General features: G+C 34.4%; 1 protein-coding gene across 1 annotated transcript in view; it reads right to left on the reverse strand.

Moving 5' to 3' along the window:
- CNTN5 (contactin 5) overlaps positions 1–19,855 on the reverse strand; it is a 782,527-nt gene that overhangs the window by 443,395 nt on the left and 319,277 nt on the right. The window contains exon 5 of the mRNA XM_082683339.1: positions 18,030–18,125. Within this exon, the coding sequence (XP_082539465.1) occupies positions 18,030–18,125 (96 nt within the window). The remainder of the gene's footprint in view (positions 1–18,029; positions 18,126–19,855) is intronic.

Here is a 19,855-nt window from a genome sequence, read left to right on the forward strand (position 1 = left end):
ATTCATATGTTATTTGTATACTTGATTTTGGCAATATGGAATATTTTTTGGTTAACAATTTGGCCAAGTCAATAAAAGCAATTGATGAAATTACTTATTCATTTAAATTGACATAATAAATATATTAACCAGTGGCATCTGTGCACAAAAAACAGGAATATTCAATAAAATTTCAGAATGATGTTGTGGAAAGACTTTATGGTACGGTCAAAAGGACACTAGGCTTGGAATTACACAGGTCTGAATCTCTGGCATTTTATTTAATAGATGCAAAACTTCAGACAAGTTTCTCTCTGAAGATAATATCCCCATTTGTAAAATAAAAAAAAAATAATAATAAAGTTAAAAGCAGAGATGAAGATTAAATAAGATACTATATGGAGACTCTAAAATATCAGGTTTCGTATCCTAACAAGTTGGATGACCCTAAGCAGAATTTAACTCTGTGTCCAAATAATGTAACTCAAGTCTACTTGATTACAAGATTTATTTTTAGGGAAGAAAAATGATAATCACATGACAATAAGGACAAATTATTTTTAAATTAGTTACAATCCTTCCATTTTTAGCACTGAAACTATCTTTTTCCATTTTGCCAATCTCCTTTTGATCAGTTATTCATAACAAATTAGAATATGACAATAACATATTGCAAAGTGAAACTGCACATCTTATAAAATTATGAATTTCATGAAGTTAATAAAAGCAAATTTGGAAAATGGCTCCATTCATTAGAACTTGGTTACTAGGGGCACCTGGGTGGCTCAGTGGGTTAAAGCGTCTGCCTTCGGCTCAGGTCATGATCTCAGGTTCCTGGGATCGAGCCCTGCATCGGGCTCTCTGTTCAGCAGGGAGCCTGCTTCCTTCTCTCTCTCTGCCTGCCTCTCTGCCTACTTGTGACCTCTGTCTGTCAAATAAATAAATAAAATCTTAAAAAAAAAAAAAAAGAACTTGGTTACTAATAAATGAAGCTCTGATGAATGGACCAGAAACTGCAAGAATATGGGTCAAAATATATAGTGATTTGAAATAAAATAATTAAGAGAGGTCTTGAGAAAATTGTTGAACTCCTCAAATATTTTGAAACAATTACTTTTTAATAATTACTTTTCATGATCTTGGAAAAAGAGTGCCCAAAACACTTCTTGAGTAATTGCAGTTATTACAAAATTTTAAAGTTATGATACAGATTTTATAATGTAAAATATATTTTATAAGAAAAAATAACCAAAATATTTTATTTTCACCTTTGTTAAATTTTTGTTCCCATTTTATATAAATTGGCTCTAAGGGAATAATTTCTGGTACCAACTATCCTAAGATAAAGAGGCTACCTGAAGATAGCAAGATGCCTGGTGCTCTTTTACTTTATTGTCAAACTTCATTTCTCCTTTCAGTGATCTCTTTTCCATCTTAAACCCTCATATTAACATTTCCTAGTGCCATTTATTCTAAGTTGCCTTTTGTCAGTTTGATGTCAACTAATCCCTCACAACTGGTGATTAATGTTAGCAGATAATGACTTAAGATGTCACTTCTCTCACAGAATTTGCATTTTAAAGAGTATTCTTTAAGACTGATCTTCAGGACAAAATTGAATTTAATATTCTCTATCCACCAAGCATTGGGCTAATTGTTTTACATACACTATCCCTTAATTTTCTCAACAATCCTGTGAGGTAGTTTTATTATTCCTTCCTTACAGTAAGATAAGGCTTCATTTGGGGTGTCTGGGTAGCTTACTTGGTTAAGTGTCTGACTCTTGGGTCCTGAGATCAAGCCCTGCATCGGGCTCTGTGTTCAGTCCAGAGTCTGCTTGAGATTCTCTCTCCTTCTCCCTTTGCCTCCTGTCCCTCCCCCTTTTTCTTGCTCCCTAAAATAAGTAAGTAAATAAAATCTATAATTAAAAAAAAATAAGACTTCATTTAACAACAAAAAAAGCCAATAGTAAATATCAGAACTTGGATGGGAATCCCTGGCTGTCTAAGTCTAAATCCTAAATGAAATAGTATGGTTAGTATACTATTTGAAAGCAGACATTATCTAGTATTTCTTCATCACACTGTATAAAGGGGCATCTATTTGAACTCTCTGAATTTATTTATGCAACATTTGATTCCATAATGGATTTGAGGCTGGTGAACCTACGGTTTTAAATTAGGGTGAGGTAAAAATATATTCAACCTAGAGAAAACAAAAATCCTTTCTTTTTTTCTTTAATAGAAAAATGTCTTAGCTGAAATGTTAACAGGTTTGACAGGAGAACTGAAGGGTTCTTTATCTCTATCCTAACCAATACTTCAGGCCCATGGGAATTGAGGGGTTCCTAAGGTTTAGCATCTGTGGACAGGATCTGGGCCCTTAGTCCTTCAGTGTCTATTGCTGTGTGAGCATTTTCCCAAATTGCATAAGTTATGTTACATAGAGCTTACAATCAGAAAATGTTAAAGGGACAACCAAGTACAGTATGCTCCTGTGTTTGCTGCATGCTCAGACATAGGGTTTTCTATAGCGCATTTACTTTCTAAATGCAGCTATATTCTCTGATGACTCAAAACACATAGTATGCAGAAATAAAATACTTTTAGTCTGTAAATCTTTACATAATACCTTAATACACTTTCCTTGATGCTTCCTATGTAATCAATTATTATGGTTTTATTCTCCTTTACTTTGAGACCCAGTTCAGCATTAGTATTTCCCACGAGTGACATGTGATTGAAGGAGTAGTGGTAGAGGGACATGGAGAACATGTTTGAGAGAACTGAACCTGTGTCCATGGTTTTAAATTTTGAGAAAGTCAGATATATAAATGATTGGGGATGTGTTTTGCCTGGGACTCCATCCCACATAACTTTACAAAATTACCAAGGCAAAATGATACTAGGCTAGTAGAATTGAGAATAAGCTAGGGGTCTAGGCAGCAGAAATTGAAAAACTTTTTTTCTTACATTTCATGCTTTACCTCTGGCTATAAGTGACTTTATGTACTCTAGTGTTTATCCTTTTGAATGTAAAGACCATTGGGACAAGGTTTATACATTTTATGCTCTTTTTATACTTTGTCTCAGGATTTATTAGAAGTCTCTGAAAATAATAGAGATGCCAAATAAAGATTCTGGCTATCTTTTCTTGAGGATAAATTCCTCTTTTTCACAACCATAGAGCCCCTAGTGTTCCTGGGCATCTAGAAGATGCACTAAACTTTGAAGTGTCTAGATCTTGTATGTTTGAGAACCATAACAATATAATCCTTAAATAGTCAATAATTCTTTTGCATCTAAGCAGTTAATCCTTAAAAAAGTTGGAGCTAAAAATGTAAACTGTAGATGTTAACAATTTTAAGGTAGATCTGAGATCTGCTTAAAGTTTAACACACAAATGTACAAATTCTGCCAGTAATTGACAGCTATATAAACTGGTTGGTATCATAAAAACAAAACAAGTGGTTTTCTTTTTTTACACAGGAAGAATAATATATAATGTTCACATTATAAACAGTCCCCCTGAGAGAACCCAAACAATCTTTTGATTACTCCTTAGATGACTATTCTGATTATTATTAAAATTATAGTCTTCTGATTAGATCCATTTCTTAGACTTCAGATTCATATCCCATTTCTGTTGTATCATATATCCAGAACTCAACTAATCCTATTCTATCAAACCAACCTTCTTTTCTAGTTGATAGGAAATAGTTACAGAGCCACAAATTAAGTTCATATTTTTCTTCAAATTCCATTTGACTAATGAATGAATGGATCGATTAGTCACCAAGAGCAAAAATATTTAAGGTGATCAAAATGATTTTAAGTAGGGATATTAAGATTTAACGTATAATTGCTAAATAACACAAATAAAATATGTAATTTTGAAATGAGTAGAAGGGAAAAATACAATTAATTTCTACCCCTTTAACTAAAGAGATAGTGAGGTTGAAAATAGGGCAAATAAGTCATAGAAAAAGCAAGGTAACTAGTACAGAATAAGATGATAGAAACAGATACAAATAGGCTAAACTCATAAGTTAAAAGACAGTAAGCACTCAATAAACATTTGTTTAATGAAAACATTACTACAATTTTGATATAATACAATGAGCATTATTTTTGAGAGCTTGATAATTCCGTGTTTAAAAAAAAGTCTTATTTGTATTCAAGCTGTGAAAGTTTTAGTATAGCTTTAGCCAAAATATATTTTATATGGTATGACATGTATCAAAGATTGAAATCCTGGCTCCATCATTTACTAAGTATAAGAGCTTAAGTAGGGGTGCCTGGGTGGGTTAAAGCCTCTGCCTTCAGCTTAGGTCAAGATCCCAGGGTTCTGGGATTGAGCCCTGCACCAGGCTTTCTGCTCAACAGGGAGCCTCTCTCTCTGCCTGCCTCTTTGCCTACTTGTGATATCTGTCTGTCAAATAAATAAATACAATCTTTTAAAAAAAGAGCTTAAGTATTTCACTTAGTCTTTCTGAAGCTTAGATTTATCATCAGTACAACAAGAATGACAATAATCTCCAACTCAGATGCTTTGCAAGGATTACATATTATAGTAAATATGAAAATATAATTGTATTGTAGAGTAGTAGACATGTATTTTTTACTAAAGCCTAATACTTCATATAAGAACTTAAAGTCCCATTTCAGTGTAAGTTTCTGAGATAACTTAATGCACATAACATGAAGAAACCATATTTAAAGTATTAATTACTGTTTTATTTAATTAAAAGTATCTATGGAGATAACCTCTAAGCCATAAAATAAGTCTGTATTTGGTTATAGATTTTATGAGGCTTATTTCATTTTCATCCTTTTATTCTACAATATAACCCTGATTTTCAAAATTACTAAACTATCAGAGATTTTTCATCTTGTTTTTTTTTTTTTTTTCTGGCAACCAAAATCATCTTGCCTAGAAAAAAGATATTTCCTAATAGATGAATAACTATGTTAGTATCCAGTCAAGTTGTTTTCATTTACAGATACTACCAACAGGAGTTAAAATTGTTCTCTTGGAAATTAAACAGGGTTATTTTGCAAAAAAGTCAAACCTAGCTTTCACTTTTATTCACACAAAAATGTGCATTGTACATCCATTTGAAGTAATGAGAAAATGGATCTTTGGACTATTTCTGAATAGTACTTAATCTTCCATGATATATAATTGTTTATAATTTTATGTAGTACTGAATTATAGAAGTTGCTATACTTTGAAATAGTAATATTTGAATCAAATGAGATATTAGGTGGCCCAAATATCTGTAATAAATATGGGTTGTGATAAACTAATATCAGGAGGCTGATAGGAACTGTCTAAAGCCCTGCAAAGTTTAGCTAATAGACTCAGTACATTTATTCAGTTATTTTAGATGAGTTTAATAAGTATCTACTGTTAGGTGTATTAAATTTTGTACCCTTAAAGAGCATATAATCTACTATGGCAAAAAAAATATTAGTAAACTTTTACTTCCAACACATATTTCACTTAATAAAATTCTGATAAAATTGTTGGGAGATAAGATGACAGAGTAGTAGGAGGACCCTGGGCTTGACTCATCTCTTGAGCACAGCTGGGTAACTATCAAGACATTTTGAATACCCAATAAATCAATCTGAGAATTAACAGAACAAAGTGCACAAAAGGAAAGCATTTTCCTAAAGACACTGACTGGGGAAACAAGAAGAGTTGATTTTTGTGAGATTTTACAACAAGCAGGGCTCAAACACTAGAATTTTAGAGGTCTGAGTTGTGGTTTGTATGGAGCAGATGGGTGCTGCAGTGCTCCTGTGGAGAAGGAGGGAAGATAGCTTAGTAGTTGATAGGATGATCTGGGGATCCCCTAGGATGCACTGGGAGAAATAGTTCCCCCTTCTTGGAGTGCATCTGGTAGAGACAACATTGCCTTTCCAGGGACAAAAGAGCTGGCAGGAACCATTACCATTTCCTGCCTTTCAGTATGGATGCAGAGACACCTGAATAAGGGCAGCTGAAGTAGACACTGGCTTTTTGCTCAGTGATAGTCCAAAATCCACCCCTTTTGTGACTGCCCTCCTGGGACAAAGCTGTGTCTGTCCTGGCATGGCAAGATCCTCCTCCAGAAGACCAGCATGGGTCCCCACCAAGTCAGGTCCCTAACATTTGGGTTTTAAAATAGCCAACATGCCTAGGATAGAACACAGGGGCACTGCACTGCCAGGTGGTCAGAGAACCCAGATAAAGTCATGGTAAAGACAATATCTGAGGGAAGCCTGGGACACACATATTGTTCACTTTACTTAGAGGTTTTCTGGACAGTGGTGGGTACAAACTCTTCTCTCTGAGATAAAGGAGGGGGCTGGCACAAGTTCTCTCCCCTGTCTCTCACCATAAGCTGGCTTCTGTGAGCAGTACAGCGTCAACACTGATGGCCTAAACCCCTTACAACAAGACCTGTACCCTTTGCACTCTGCAGGTGCTGCTTTTCTGGGGCAGGTGTGCCTAAGAATCAGAGCAGCAGGCCTCTCACACAGAAGACCAACAGAAACTCCCACCACATGCATCATATCTACCGACCATAGAGTTCTGCAAAGTTTTGGTTCTAGTGGAAAGAGTAGTGGGTCTTTTTCAGCAAGCAGATCAGAGCACATCTGGTTAAAACACTCCCCACTGCAGGTAAAGAGAAACTCTGCAGAAGACTGACCTAAGAGAAAGAGCAGACAAAGCACAACAGCAGAGAACACACAGCATACTCCAGAGAAACTTCTGAAGCGCCAGACGCGGAACAATATATGTACTCTACTTTATAAAGCCATTACTCTCAGGATCATGAAATGCAACAAGTTTTCCTAACACACAGGAGAGACAGACCTAGACAAAATGCCAAGATGGAGGAATTCACCCCAAAAGAAAGAACAAGTAAAGGTCATAGCTAGGGATCTATCAAAACAAATATAAGTAATATGCTTGATCCAGAATTTAAAGCAATAATCATAAGGATACTAACTGGTATTGAGAAAAGCATAGAAGACACTAGGGAGTCCCTTACCACAGAGATAAAAACAAACAAACAAACAAACCTAAGAAGTAGTCAGGCTAAAATAAAACATGTTATGACCAAGATATGAAACTGACTAGATGTAATGACTATAAGGATGGAAAAGACAGAGAAATGAATAGGTGATATAGAATATAAAATTATGGGAAAAAATGAAGCTGAAAGGAGAGGGAAAGAAACATAATGGATCACAAATGTAGACTTAGGATACTCAGCAACTCCATAAAGTACAATAAAATTCATGTCATTTGAGTCCCAGAGACTCTGAGAAAAAGGGGAAGAAGGTTTACTGGAGAAAATTATAGCCAAAACTTTCCTAGTCTGAGGAAAGATACAGACATTTGGATCCAGAAGGCACAGAGAACTCCCATTAAAATCAACAGAAGCAGATCAACACAAAGACTTAGTATAGTCAAATTTGCAAAACTTAGAGATAAAGAAAAAAATCCTAAAAGCAACAAGAGAAAAGAAATCCCTAGCTTACAAGAGAAGACCCATAAAGCTAGCTGTAGTTCTCTCCACAGAAACTTGGCAGGTCAGAAGAGTATGGCATGATATATTCAGAGTGCTGAATGGGAAACATCTGCAGCCAAGGGTACTCTATCCAGCAAGGCCATCATTCAGAGTATAAAGAGAGATAAAGAATGTCCAAGACAAACAAAAACTAAAGGAGTTTGTGACCATTAAACCAGCCCTGCAACAAATATCAAAGGGGACTCTTTGGGATAGAAATCCAAAAGTGAAAAGACTAGAAAGGAACAGAGAAAACTTCCAGAAATAATGACTTAACAAGTATTACAATGGCAGGGGTGTCTGGGTGGCTCAGTTGATTAACTGTCTATATATAAATATATGGAAACAAAAGAAAATGAAAACACATTGGTCCAAAACCATTGGGATACAGCAAAAGCAGTCATAAGAGGGAGGTATTTAAACAATACAGTTCTACTTCAAGAAGCAATACAAATCTCAAATATGCAACCTAATCTTACACCTAAAGGAACAAGAAAGAGAACAAAAAATGAAGCCTAAAGCAAGTAAAGGAAGGAAAATAAAAAGATTAGAGCAGAAATAAATTATATAGGAACAGAAAAACAAACAAACAAAAACAATAAATCAATGAAACGAGGAGCTGATTCTTTGAAAGAATTAATTGATAGCCCACTAGACAGAATCATCAAAAAGAAAAGAGAAAGGATCCAAATAAAACTACAAAAGAAAAAGGAGAAATCACCACAGACATACAATGATTAAAAGAGAATATTATTAAAAATTATATGCCACCAAATTGGACAACCTGGAAGAAATGAATATTTTTTTAGAAACATATAAACTAGCAAAACTGAAACAGGAAGAAAGAGAGAAGTTGAAAAGATTGATAACCAGCAGAGAAATTGAATCAATAATAAAAAATTCTCCCAATAAACAAAACTCCAGGGTCAAATGGCTTCACTGGGGAATTCTACCTAACATTTAGAGAAGAGTTAATACCTATTCTTCTCAAACAGTTCAAAAAAAATAGAAATGGAAGGTAAACTTCCAAACTCATTATATGAGGCCAGCATAACCTTGTTTCAAAACCGGACGAAGACCACGCTAAAAAAAAAGAGAGCTGCAAGCCAATGTCCCTAATGAACATGGATGCAAAACTTCTCAGTAAAATACTAGCAAATCGAATCTAACTGTACATTAAAAGAATCATTCACCAGGGCCAAATGGGATTCATTCATGGCTTTCAAGGGCAGTTCAATATTTGCAACTCAATCAATGTGACACACCACATTAATTAAAGAAAGCATAAATACCATAAGACCTCTCAATAGATGCAGAAAATGTATTAAAGTACAGCATCCATTTGATAAAATCCCTCCACAAAGTCTGGATAGAGGGAACATATTTCAACAACATAGAGGCCATTTATGAAAAACCCACAGCTAAAATAAGACTTGAAGGAGGAATAAATGAGAGCTTTTCCTTTAAAGTTAGGAAACAAGTTGAGAACAAGAACAAGTCTTCTTCCTTAAATTGTTATTTAACATGGTACTGGAAGTGCTAGCCTCAGCAATCAGACAACAATAACAACAACAAAAATAAAATAAAATATACTCATATTGGCAAGGAAGAAGTCAAACTTTCTTTCTTTCTTTTTTTTTTTTTTTATTTCTCTCGGTCTCTGTCTGTCTCGGTCTCTCTTCCCTCCTCCCACCCCCATTTTCCTTCTCTTCCTGAATACATCTTGGCTGGTTGTACTTTGTCAAGCTGACATGGAAGAGCCTGATGGCTCTTGGCATATTGTAGATGAATAAATACCAAGGATGAAAGAGAAGGCAAACTTTCATTATTTTTAGATGGCATGATACTATATGTGGAAATCTTCAAAGATTCCAACCAAAAAACTACTAGAACTGATACACAGATTCAGTAAAGTAGCAGGATACAAACTCAATGTACAGAAATCTGTTGCATTTCTATGCACCAATAATGAATCAGCAGAAAGAGAAATCAAGGAATCAATCCATTTACAACTGTACCAAAAACCATAAGATGCTTAGGAGTAAGCCTAACCAAAGAGATAAAAGATCTATACTCTGAAAACTAAAGAAATTGATGAGAACGCCAAGAAATGGAAAACATACCATGCTCCTAGATTGGAAGAAGCAACATTGTTAAAACGTCTATACTACCCAAAGCAATCTATACATTTAATGCAATACTTACCTAAATATCACCAGCATTTTCCACAGAGCTAGAACAAATAATCCTAAAATTTATATGGAATCACAAAAGACCCAAATAGCCAAAGCAACCTTGAAAAAGAAGAGCAAACCTGGAGGCATCACAATTCCAGACTTCAAATTCTATTACAAAGCTGTAGTGATCAAGACAATATGGTACTGGCACAATAATAGAGGTATACGTCAATAGAACATAACAGGAAACCCAGAAATGGACCCACACCTATATGGCCAATTAATCTTCACCAATGCAAGAAAGTATATCCAATGGTTAAAAGACAGTCTTTTTTACAAATGGTGTTGGGAAAACTGGACAGCAACATGCAAAAGAATGAAATTAGACCACATTTTACACTATATAAAAATAAATTCAAAATGGATTAAAGACCAGGAAACAGGAAAGTGAGGCAGGAAACCATTAAAATTCTAGGGGAAAACACAGGCAGTAACCTCTTTGACATTAGCCTTAGAATCATCTTACTAGATGTGTCTCCTGAGACAGAGAAACAAACACAAAAATATATATTTGGTACTTCATCAAGATAAAACCTTCTGTACAGTGAAGCAAGCAATCAACAAAAGTAAAAGGTAAACTTTGAAGTGGGGGAAGATATTTCCAAATTACAAATATGATAAAGGGTTAGTATCTAAAATATATAAAGAACTTATAAAACTCAACATTCAAAAAACAAATAACCTTGTTATAAAATAGAAGACACAAAAGAGGTATTTTTTCTAAGAAGACATACAAATGTCTGACAGACACATGAAAAAATGCTCAACATCACTTGGCATCAGGGAAATGCAAATTAAAACCACAATGAGATGTTACCTCACAATAGTTAGAATGGCTAAAATTAACAAGTCAAGAAACAACAAATGTTGGCAAAGATGGGGAGAAAGGATAACCTTCTTACATTGTTGGTGAGAACACAAACTGGTACAGCTAGTCTTGAAAACAGTATGTAGGTTCTTCAAAAAGATAAAAATAGACCTATCCTCTGACTAGGTACTACTAGGTATTTATCCAAAGGATACAAACATAGAGATTCAAAAGAGCAATTAGAGCAGCAATGTCCATATTAGCCAATCTATGGAAAGAGCCCAGATGTCTATCAACAGAGGAATGGATAAAGATGTGGTGTACATACACAGTGGATTATTACTCAGCCACCAAAAAAGAAATCTTGCCATTTGCAATGAGGTGAATGGAGCTAGAGTGTGTTATGTTAAGTGAAATAAGTCTTTCAGAGAAAGAAAATTATCAAATGACTTCAGTCATATATGAAATTTAAGAAACGAAACAGATAAAATAGGGGTAAGGGAGGAAAAAAAATAAGAAAAAATCAGAAAGGGAGACAAATGACAAGGGACTCTTAACTATAAGAAACAAACTGAGAGTTGCTGGAGGGAAGGTGGGTGGGGGAAAGGTATAATTGGGTGATGGGCATTAAGGAGGGCACATGATGTAATGAGCATTGGGTGTTTTATATGCAACCAATGAATCACTAAACTCTACCTCTGAAGCTAATAATACCCTATATGTTCATTAATTGATTTTAAATTTAAAAAAAAGAATCATTTTATATTGGAATGGAATTAAGGGGATACTACTCAGCCATAAAAGAGAATGAACCCTTGCCATTTGCAATGACATGGTTGGAACTAGAATGTAAAATAATTCAGTCAGAGAAAGATTTCACTCATATGTGGAATCTAAAAAAGAAATAGGTGAACATAGGAAAAAAAAAACAGACAAACCATGAATAGACTCTTAGCTATAGAGCTGAGGTTTGCTGGAGGGGAGGTAAGGGATGAGCTATATGGGTGATGGAGATTAAGGAGGGCATATGTTGTGGTGAGCCCTGGGTGTTTTATGTAAGTGATGAATCACTAAATTCTACTCCTGAAATGAATATTACACTATATGTTAACTGACTGGAATTTAAATAAAAACTTGAAATAAAAAATAAATTAAATTATGATAAAATAAAGTATTAAGATAATTATGATTTGAAATAAAAGTAAAAAAAAAGAGTGAGGAACAAATTAGCATTAAGTATCAGTTAAGTAGGTATGATAAAAATGGTCTACATGACTATTTGGATGAGACAGAAATTTGGGTCTGAGATTTTATGTATCAGGTTATATACTCATTTCACAATATATGACCTTATTCCACCAAAAAGAAGGCTGTTGTTGAGATCATAATAGGTATCAGTTTACATACTCAAACTCTAAGCTTCTTTCATTGATTAAGCCCTGGCTTTTTCTTTCTACACTTAACCTTGCCTCTTCAGCAATAATTTTTTTACTTGACTTTCCTGAGACATTTTCAAAGTTCTTTTTTTAAATAAAGATTTTATTTATTTATTTGACAGACAGAGATCACAAGTAGGCAGAGAGGCAGGCAGAGAGAGAGAAGGAAGCAGGCTCCCTGCTGAACAGAGAGCCCGATGTGGGGCTCGATCCCAGGACCCTGGAATCATGACCTGAGCTGAAGGCAGAGGGCTTAACCCACTGAGCCACCCCGGCGCCCCCAGAGTTCTTTTAATTGGCCAAGTAAGGCACTAGAATTAAATCACTATTTCTCAGTATGATTGTACTTTCAATTAATAATTCCAATCCTTTAGATTTCAGTTTGTTCCTTTGGCAAAAATACAAGATATCACATTTTATTATTCTCTATTAATAATGACAATCACATTTATTTATATACTTTATAATTATGTTCATTCACATCATCATTATGAGAAAAAAAAGTCAGTGATAAGAAAAGATCTCTTACTACATGGTGAGGGCCCTTCAAGCCACCATGAGACCTTTGGCTTTGATTCAGAATGAGACAGTGTAATAGTTAGCTTAGGGGGCCATAACAAAATGCCATAGACTGGGTGACTTGAACATAAATTTATTTTCCCACAGTACTGGAGGCTAGAACTGTGAGTTCAGGGTGCCAGAGTATTTGGCTTTGGTGAGAATTCTCTTTCTGACTTGTACACACTGCTTTTGTACTATAATCTTATACGAGGAAGAGAGAGCAAGTTCTCTAGTGTCTCTGCTCATAAGGACACTAAACCTATACTGAGGGCCATACCCTCATGACCTTATCTAAATTTAATTACCCTCCAAAGGCCGGTCTCAGAATACTGTCACATAACATATGAATTTTGGGGTAACTCAATTAGTCAGTAGATGGGGAATTTTTGGAGTGTCTTGTACAGAGGGGACGTAAAATGACAACTTCATGAAGATCAAAAGCTTTTGCACAGCAAAGGAAACAGTTAACAAAATCAAAAGACAACTGACAGAATGGGAGAAGATATTTGCAAACGACATATCAGATAAAGGACTAGTGTCCAAAATTCATTTTAAATAATGACTCTGGTTATTATGTTAAGAATAGGTTTTAAAAAAAGATAAAATTTTAAAAGGGAAATTAGTTAAGAAACTATTGTGAATATCCAGGTAGGAGATGATGGTGGTTCATTCTGGAAAGCTACAGTAAGAAACAGAGAGAAATGGTCAGATTTTAAATAAAGCTTTGAGTAGGACCAATAAAATTGCTGATGGTTTATATGTGGGGTGTCAGGAAGTGAGAAGTTAAAAATGACTCTAAGTCCTGATGGATAGTAAGAGATGAATTGCCTTTGACTGAGTTGGAAAAGACTGTAGGTGGAGCAGATTTAGGGAAGATATAACAAGAAGTGTAGTTTTAGACATGGTTAGGTTTATTAATGCCTATTAGGTATTCTGATTGGAAATGTTGAATAGGTAAATGAATATACAAGCCAGAGTTCTAATTGGAGATATATGTTTTGGAGATATATGTTTTCAGTATTTAAAAGCTAAGCAAGAAAAGCATTTTATGGAGGATGAACTGACCAACAATTTGAAGACTGAAAACATTCCAAATGCCCATCAGCTGAGTAATGGATAAACAGAATAGGGTGTATCTGTACAATGGAATGCTATTCAACAATATAAACTAACAAACTACTGATACTTGTCTTAATATGAATGAAACTTAGAAACACTAGGCTAAGTATAAGAAACCAAACTCTCTCTCTCACCACATATATATATATATATATATACACACACAGACTGAACATTATATGATTTGATTCAGTGAAAATGAACTTTCTAAAAAAGTAGATCAATGGGGATATTGGGTAGGAATACCTTTGTGAAATGATGGAAGTGTTGTAACACAAGATTTTGATAATGGTAGCGCAACTGTATAAATTTACTAAAATTCAGTGAACTATACTTAAAATGAGTGAGTTTCCTGGGATATTAATTGTACTTTAATAAATCTACTTTTTAAAAGAGAGAGACAGAAAGAGAAAAAGGGACAGACAGTGAGAAAGAGAGGCAGAATCAAAGGAGTGGAATTAGATGAAGTATGGTAGACAAGGGTTTTGAAGAGTCTTGCAGTGAAAAGGAGCAGAAAAATGAGGTAGTAGGTGAGAGATGACATCAGTAAAGAGAGCTTTGCTTTGTTTTCAGGTGAAGGAAGAGACAGTATAGTTGATGCTGTTGGGAATGATCATGAAGAGACTAAACAATCAATCTATGGAGAAGATGTAGATCATCTTCACTAAAGAGATTTCTTAGAGTAGACAGAAAAAGAATGAACTACAGTGCACAAGTTAAGGGATTGGTTGTAAAAGCACAAAAATGCATCTATACTAAAAAAGAGAAGGGGTGACACACGCAGCTCAGTTGGTTAAGCATTCAGTTCCTGATTTTAGCTCAGGTCATAATCTCTGGATTGTGAGAGGTAGTCCTCCCTGCCCAAGTCAGGTGCGGAGTCTGCTTAAGATTCTCTCTTTCCCTCTGCCTCTCCTTAGTCACCAGCATGTACTCTCTCTCTTTCTTAAAAGGGGGGGGGGGTGTATTTAGAATCTATCAGTACAGATGCTAATGAGTGTTTCATTTGGTGCTGAAGACTGTAGATATTATCTCCCAATTGCCTTCCTTTCCCCAGTGGAGTAGGATGCATGGTTTTCAGCTGAGAGTAGGGATGACAGAAGAACTGAAGGAAGGGAGACATACTAAGATTTGACAGAATTACAGTAAGGAAACTAAACTTACTTTTTTTTTTTTTTTTTTTAAATTTCTGATTAGGCACCTGGGTGGCTCAGTCATTAAGTGTCTGTCTTCAGCTCAGGTCATGATCCCAGCATCCTGGGATCAAGCCCCATGTCATGCTCTTTGCTCAGCAGGGAGCCTGTTTCTCCCTCTCCAGCCCCCACCCCCATGCTTGTGTTCCCTTTCTCGCTATCTCTGTTATAAAAAATAAAATCTTTAATTTTTTTTTTGATCAGCATTAAAGTGCCCTTGAAATCCATAGTTTGGATTTTAGACTTAGATCAGTCTGCATAACTCTGATTCTTTTCTTTTACAGTTATATTAAATTGAATAGGTTTGGACATGAAGTAGGCTGAAAGTTGGATCTACATTAGGATTAAAGTTTTGTCAACTTTTGAGTCAGTGTGATGAAGCATAAAAGGGTGAGAAAATTGAAACTCTTTGCAAGAAAATGATAATCATTGAAAGAAAAAAGTGAGAATCAAAGGAGGGGAAATAGAGTGAGAAGAGGCTAGGATCAATGATTTGCAGATTTCAATGACATTAAAGGATTCCTGGAATCAGGGTACTGGAAGGAATGAGGTAGTAAATGCTAATCAGAGTATAAAAATGTGGTAATTGAGAGATTGTACATGTTGATAATAACAGATTAAGTGGCCCTGGTGGACTGTAAAATAAGAGTATCCCAATGGAGAAATAAAAGGAATGAAGAGGACGGGATATTGTAAGACCTCTATTGAAATTATCAAATATTAAGACTGGATAAGTATTGAAGAAATTGACAGTGACCCAGATGGTAAAAATCTCAGGAAATGAAGATAATGAACTTGGAAAGTGTAAATGACTACAACAAGAAAGTGTGGAGTCTAATGCCTTGACATTTAAAGACTGAGGAAGGAAGAAGGGAGAACCGGTAATAAGGAGAAAGGATATCTGTTCTAATCTTACTCTGAATGGTACATACCAATTGGGAGAATAAATAGCCATGACTGTAAAGGGCAGTGGGGAAGCCAAATCTTCAGGGTATTTGCAAGTTTCAGTTGGAGAAAGAATATAAAAGGGATATTCATTAAAGAAACTTAAAGATAGGATTTGGCTGATAAGGAGAAAACTACTCATCTGGTAAGTGTTAGACATTTGTCTGGGTGCTGAGTTACTCCTGTTGTTTTGACCATGCGTGTACCCCCTAAAACTCTGTGATGCTAACACTGATGTTTGAGTGCAACAGTTGACATAAAACCCCAAAATAAATACCTAGTAGAATACAACCTCTCCTACCATATTAATATCGTAATATTTCTTTTTAAATTTTAAAAATTTCTTTTCAATTTATTTCCTAAATAATCTCTACAACCAATGCGGGGCTTAAACTCAAAATACCGAGATCAAGAGTCACATACTCCACCAGCTGAGCCAGCCAGGTGCCCCAAGTGTATATATTCTTACAACATATACACAATAGCAACCATTTGGGATTACTCTTATTGATGTCAATCATCTATCATATTTTTATTTCATCAATTATTAATACATATTCTTATCTCTTGCTTATCATGTATGCAATTCATTATTGCTATTTTTCCCCAGTAGAAATCTCTGTAGTTTTCTTCGGCAATTGGACAACTTGTCTTTGTGTAATCTTGTTTTGCTTCCTGTATCATTGTCTCATATTTCCCTTTTCTGTACGTGTTCTAACAGTCTTGTGATACAGATTATGTTTCAAAAAATCTTGCTTTTGTGTTAACTCCTGTAGGTCTGATGGTGAACACTTTCATTCTTTATAGAGCAGGTTCCTTTGTCCTTCTCCTCTTCCTTCCTCTCTTTTATCTTTAACTATTACTCATCTAATACTGATCCTTAAATGAAATCTAATAACCCAACAGTAGACATAGCATATACTGATGCTACATGATTCACTTAAACCTACTAAAATTTTCTGTCTTATCCATAGGAAAAAAGTTACAATACATGCTTCCTTGAAAGTATCTAAGTCTAGAATCACAAGCAGGTAAGACTAAATATGTTTACTGTAAAAGTCTCCAAACTACTCACAGAAGAGTGGACTGAATTGATATATAAGAATTAAGTGGGAGAAAACTCAAAAATTGATTCAAATTAGTATTTGACTTTAAAACAAAATGTTTTTTAAAAAATATTTTCTTATTGAAATATAATTTACTTTTCCTTCAATCAAAAAACATTAGGAAGGGGTCAGATAAAGATGAGAAATTTTAAGAAAATTGATTGAGGTCCTATCATAATTTATGATAAGAATTATCTATGGTAGAACAAAGTTAGTCCCCATTGCTACACTGATAATTACAATCTAGAAATAAGTATGATTTTCACACTAAACAAAGAAGAAAAATTAACTGAAATGCCAGGACCCTGAATTCAGTTTCCTGTTAGTGGTAAGGTCTTTCTTATTTCTCAGACAGACATTTGATTCTCTCTCCCTAATTGATACTGGCCACTCTTAAATTGTATTCTAGGAAAACTATACTGAGATACAAAGAGGTACTCATCTCAAATTATAGAACTTACAAAAAGTATAATTAGCTGGGTTGGCAAAGGGAATATAATTAATCTGAGCACAGTTTACTATTCTGTTTCTTCAAACCCCGTGAAGTACTTAACCTTTTAATATGACTTTTACAAATAAGAGCTCAAGTGGCCAAAAAGTAATATGTATATTATAGTCTTGTTTGAAACTCAAAAAAAAATATTTTTTTAGCAGTTTTTTTTTTTTTTCCCAGGGTGACAAACAACACTATAAACAATCCCGTTGCAAGCTTATCTTCTGAAACAAGATGCACATTGTTATTAACTCAACTCGGACATTCCAAATAATTTTGAAAAATGTTTACTCTCAGCTTATCACATCCCTTGTGCTCCAGGCAATGTATTCCTCGCTGGTGGCAGGCAGAGACATAACCATAACAATCAACAGTTAGAATGGCAATAAAACAATTTTATCATAGGAGTGCAGTCTTCTATCCAATGGTAGTTCGAATATATGACCTTTAATTACTCAGCTGGTACTCTGATACATTTTTTTTTAGTGCACATTTCACCTGGAATGTTTCTTACTAAATACCCTGTCTAAAAGGATGAGCATATAGTAAACGAGATAGGCAGCAATATAGAATGGGATCCTACTGTACCTGGTGAATGAGGCGGAGGAGAGCACATCAGAACAACCCCCTGGCCTTCCCTCACAGAGACTGCACTTCTTGTCCGGCCACTAAAATTTCCCAGATCTGTCAATATAACACAGCATTTAGATGAAAGGCAAAAAAAAAAAAAAAAAAAAAAAAAAATCTTAAACAATGTCTACTTTTATAATTTGTACCTACTTTTCTCTCATTATGCAAAGTTTATTTTTGTTACACAGTGATATCAGAGCCTTAAAAATAAGTCTATATCATACACTTTTAATACCACAATTTTCAGATTATATGTATTACACACTCTTTTTTTCTATTTATAGTTCATATAAGTTGATGTATAGGAAGAAAATAGACAATACATTTATAACACATTCGATAGTCCTTTTATTTATTTGTAATATTTCCTACATACTGATTTTTCTACTACTAATAAGACCAAATCATGCATAGTGAGAAGAGAAATAGAAGTGGTTAGAGGTGTCTGGTATCCAACCTAGTGCCTCATTATGTCATGCTAGGAATGGTATGTAAAACCAATTGTGAATTTTCCAAATTAGAGAGACTTGTGTGCTCTAGCAAGTATGATGAGGATATAAAGTATTCTTTTTCTATAAATGTGAGTGAGAAAGTCATGTTCTTTTCATTTTATAGAAACCTGGAATGGCTGGTATAAATTAATTACACTCATTCATCTTCATTACTTTGGGAATATCATAGTTATCAAAATACCCAACTATATGCATGAAGAATTATAGCATCGATTGGCAATCAACTCCCTTCTCTTAAATTATGTTGCATTTGCAAAATTTTAAAATATTTTTCAAAAAATAAAGTGACCTAAAAAATGAAGAATATTTGTATTTCTATTATTTTTATTAATCTAGTCATAGCTCTGTATATATGGCCCTTTCCCCCTTCTTGGGCTAAGTTAATCAAAGATATGATTTTTAGAATAGTTTCCTAGGAATAGTAGGATTTCAATATTTTTATAAATAAACATTGTCCCAGAATTTTGTCTGTAAAATCGTGTTCCAGTAGTGAAAAATACTTCTTGAAGATATTCTGTGTTTTCCTCCATTATTCACCAATTGTAAAAGAGTTCTTTTGGAAAATCCTCACTACTTCACATTAAAATAGTATGTTTTACAGTAATACAATGCAGATTTTCAAATTTAATGTTTGTTAATTGGACAAATGATGTGAAGGGTAAGCAGTAGAGAAAGTATACTGAAATTATATGAAAGAGAAATCACTAACTTTAGTATCTTAAGAAGGATCCTATACTTTTTTTGAGATATCTGCCACAATTTAGTGATTTACTAAATGTACAATCAAACCTTTTAAAATGCATTCAAAATCATGAAGAAATACTAAACAATGAAGGCATAATGCCAAATAATTAGGGAAGTATTCATTATTGATGAACGTCTTTAGAATTTTACACATAATTCTATGCTTCAGGATGCTGAGTGGCTCAGTTGGTTAAGTTCTACCTTCAACTCAAGTCCTGATCCAGGGTCCTGGGATCAAGTCCCATAAAAGTCTCCCTGCGGAAGCAGCCTGCTTCTCCCTGTGCTTCTGCCTCTCTCCCTCTCTTTGTCTCTCGTGAATAAATAAATAAAATTTTAAGAATTCTGTGTTTCATTGTCAATAGTTAAGCTTTTCACAAACTGGATAGATTAGAAAGAATTGCCCTAATTCTATTCTTTTCTTTTCTCTTTTCTTTTTCTTTCTTTCTTTCTTTCTTTCTTTCTTTCTTTCTTTCTTTCTTTCTTTCTTTCTTTCTTTCTTCTTTTTAACAGTGGTTTGAAAACACACAA

Source organism: Mustela nivalis, assembly GCF_964662115.1.
Source record: "Mustela nivalis genome assembly, chromosome: 9".
Classification (NCBI taxonomy): Eukaryota; Metazoa; Chordata; class Mammalia; order Carnivora; family Mustelidae; genus Mustela; species Mustela nivalis.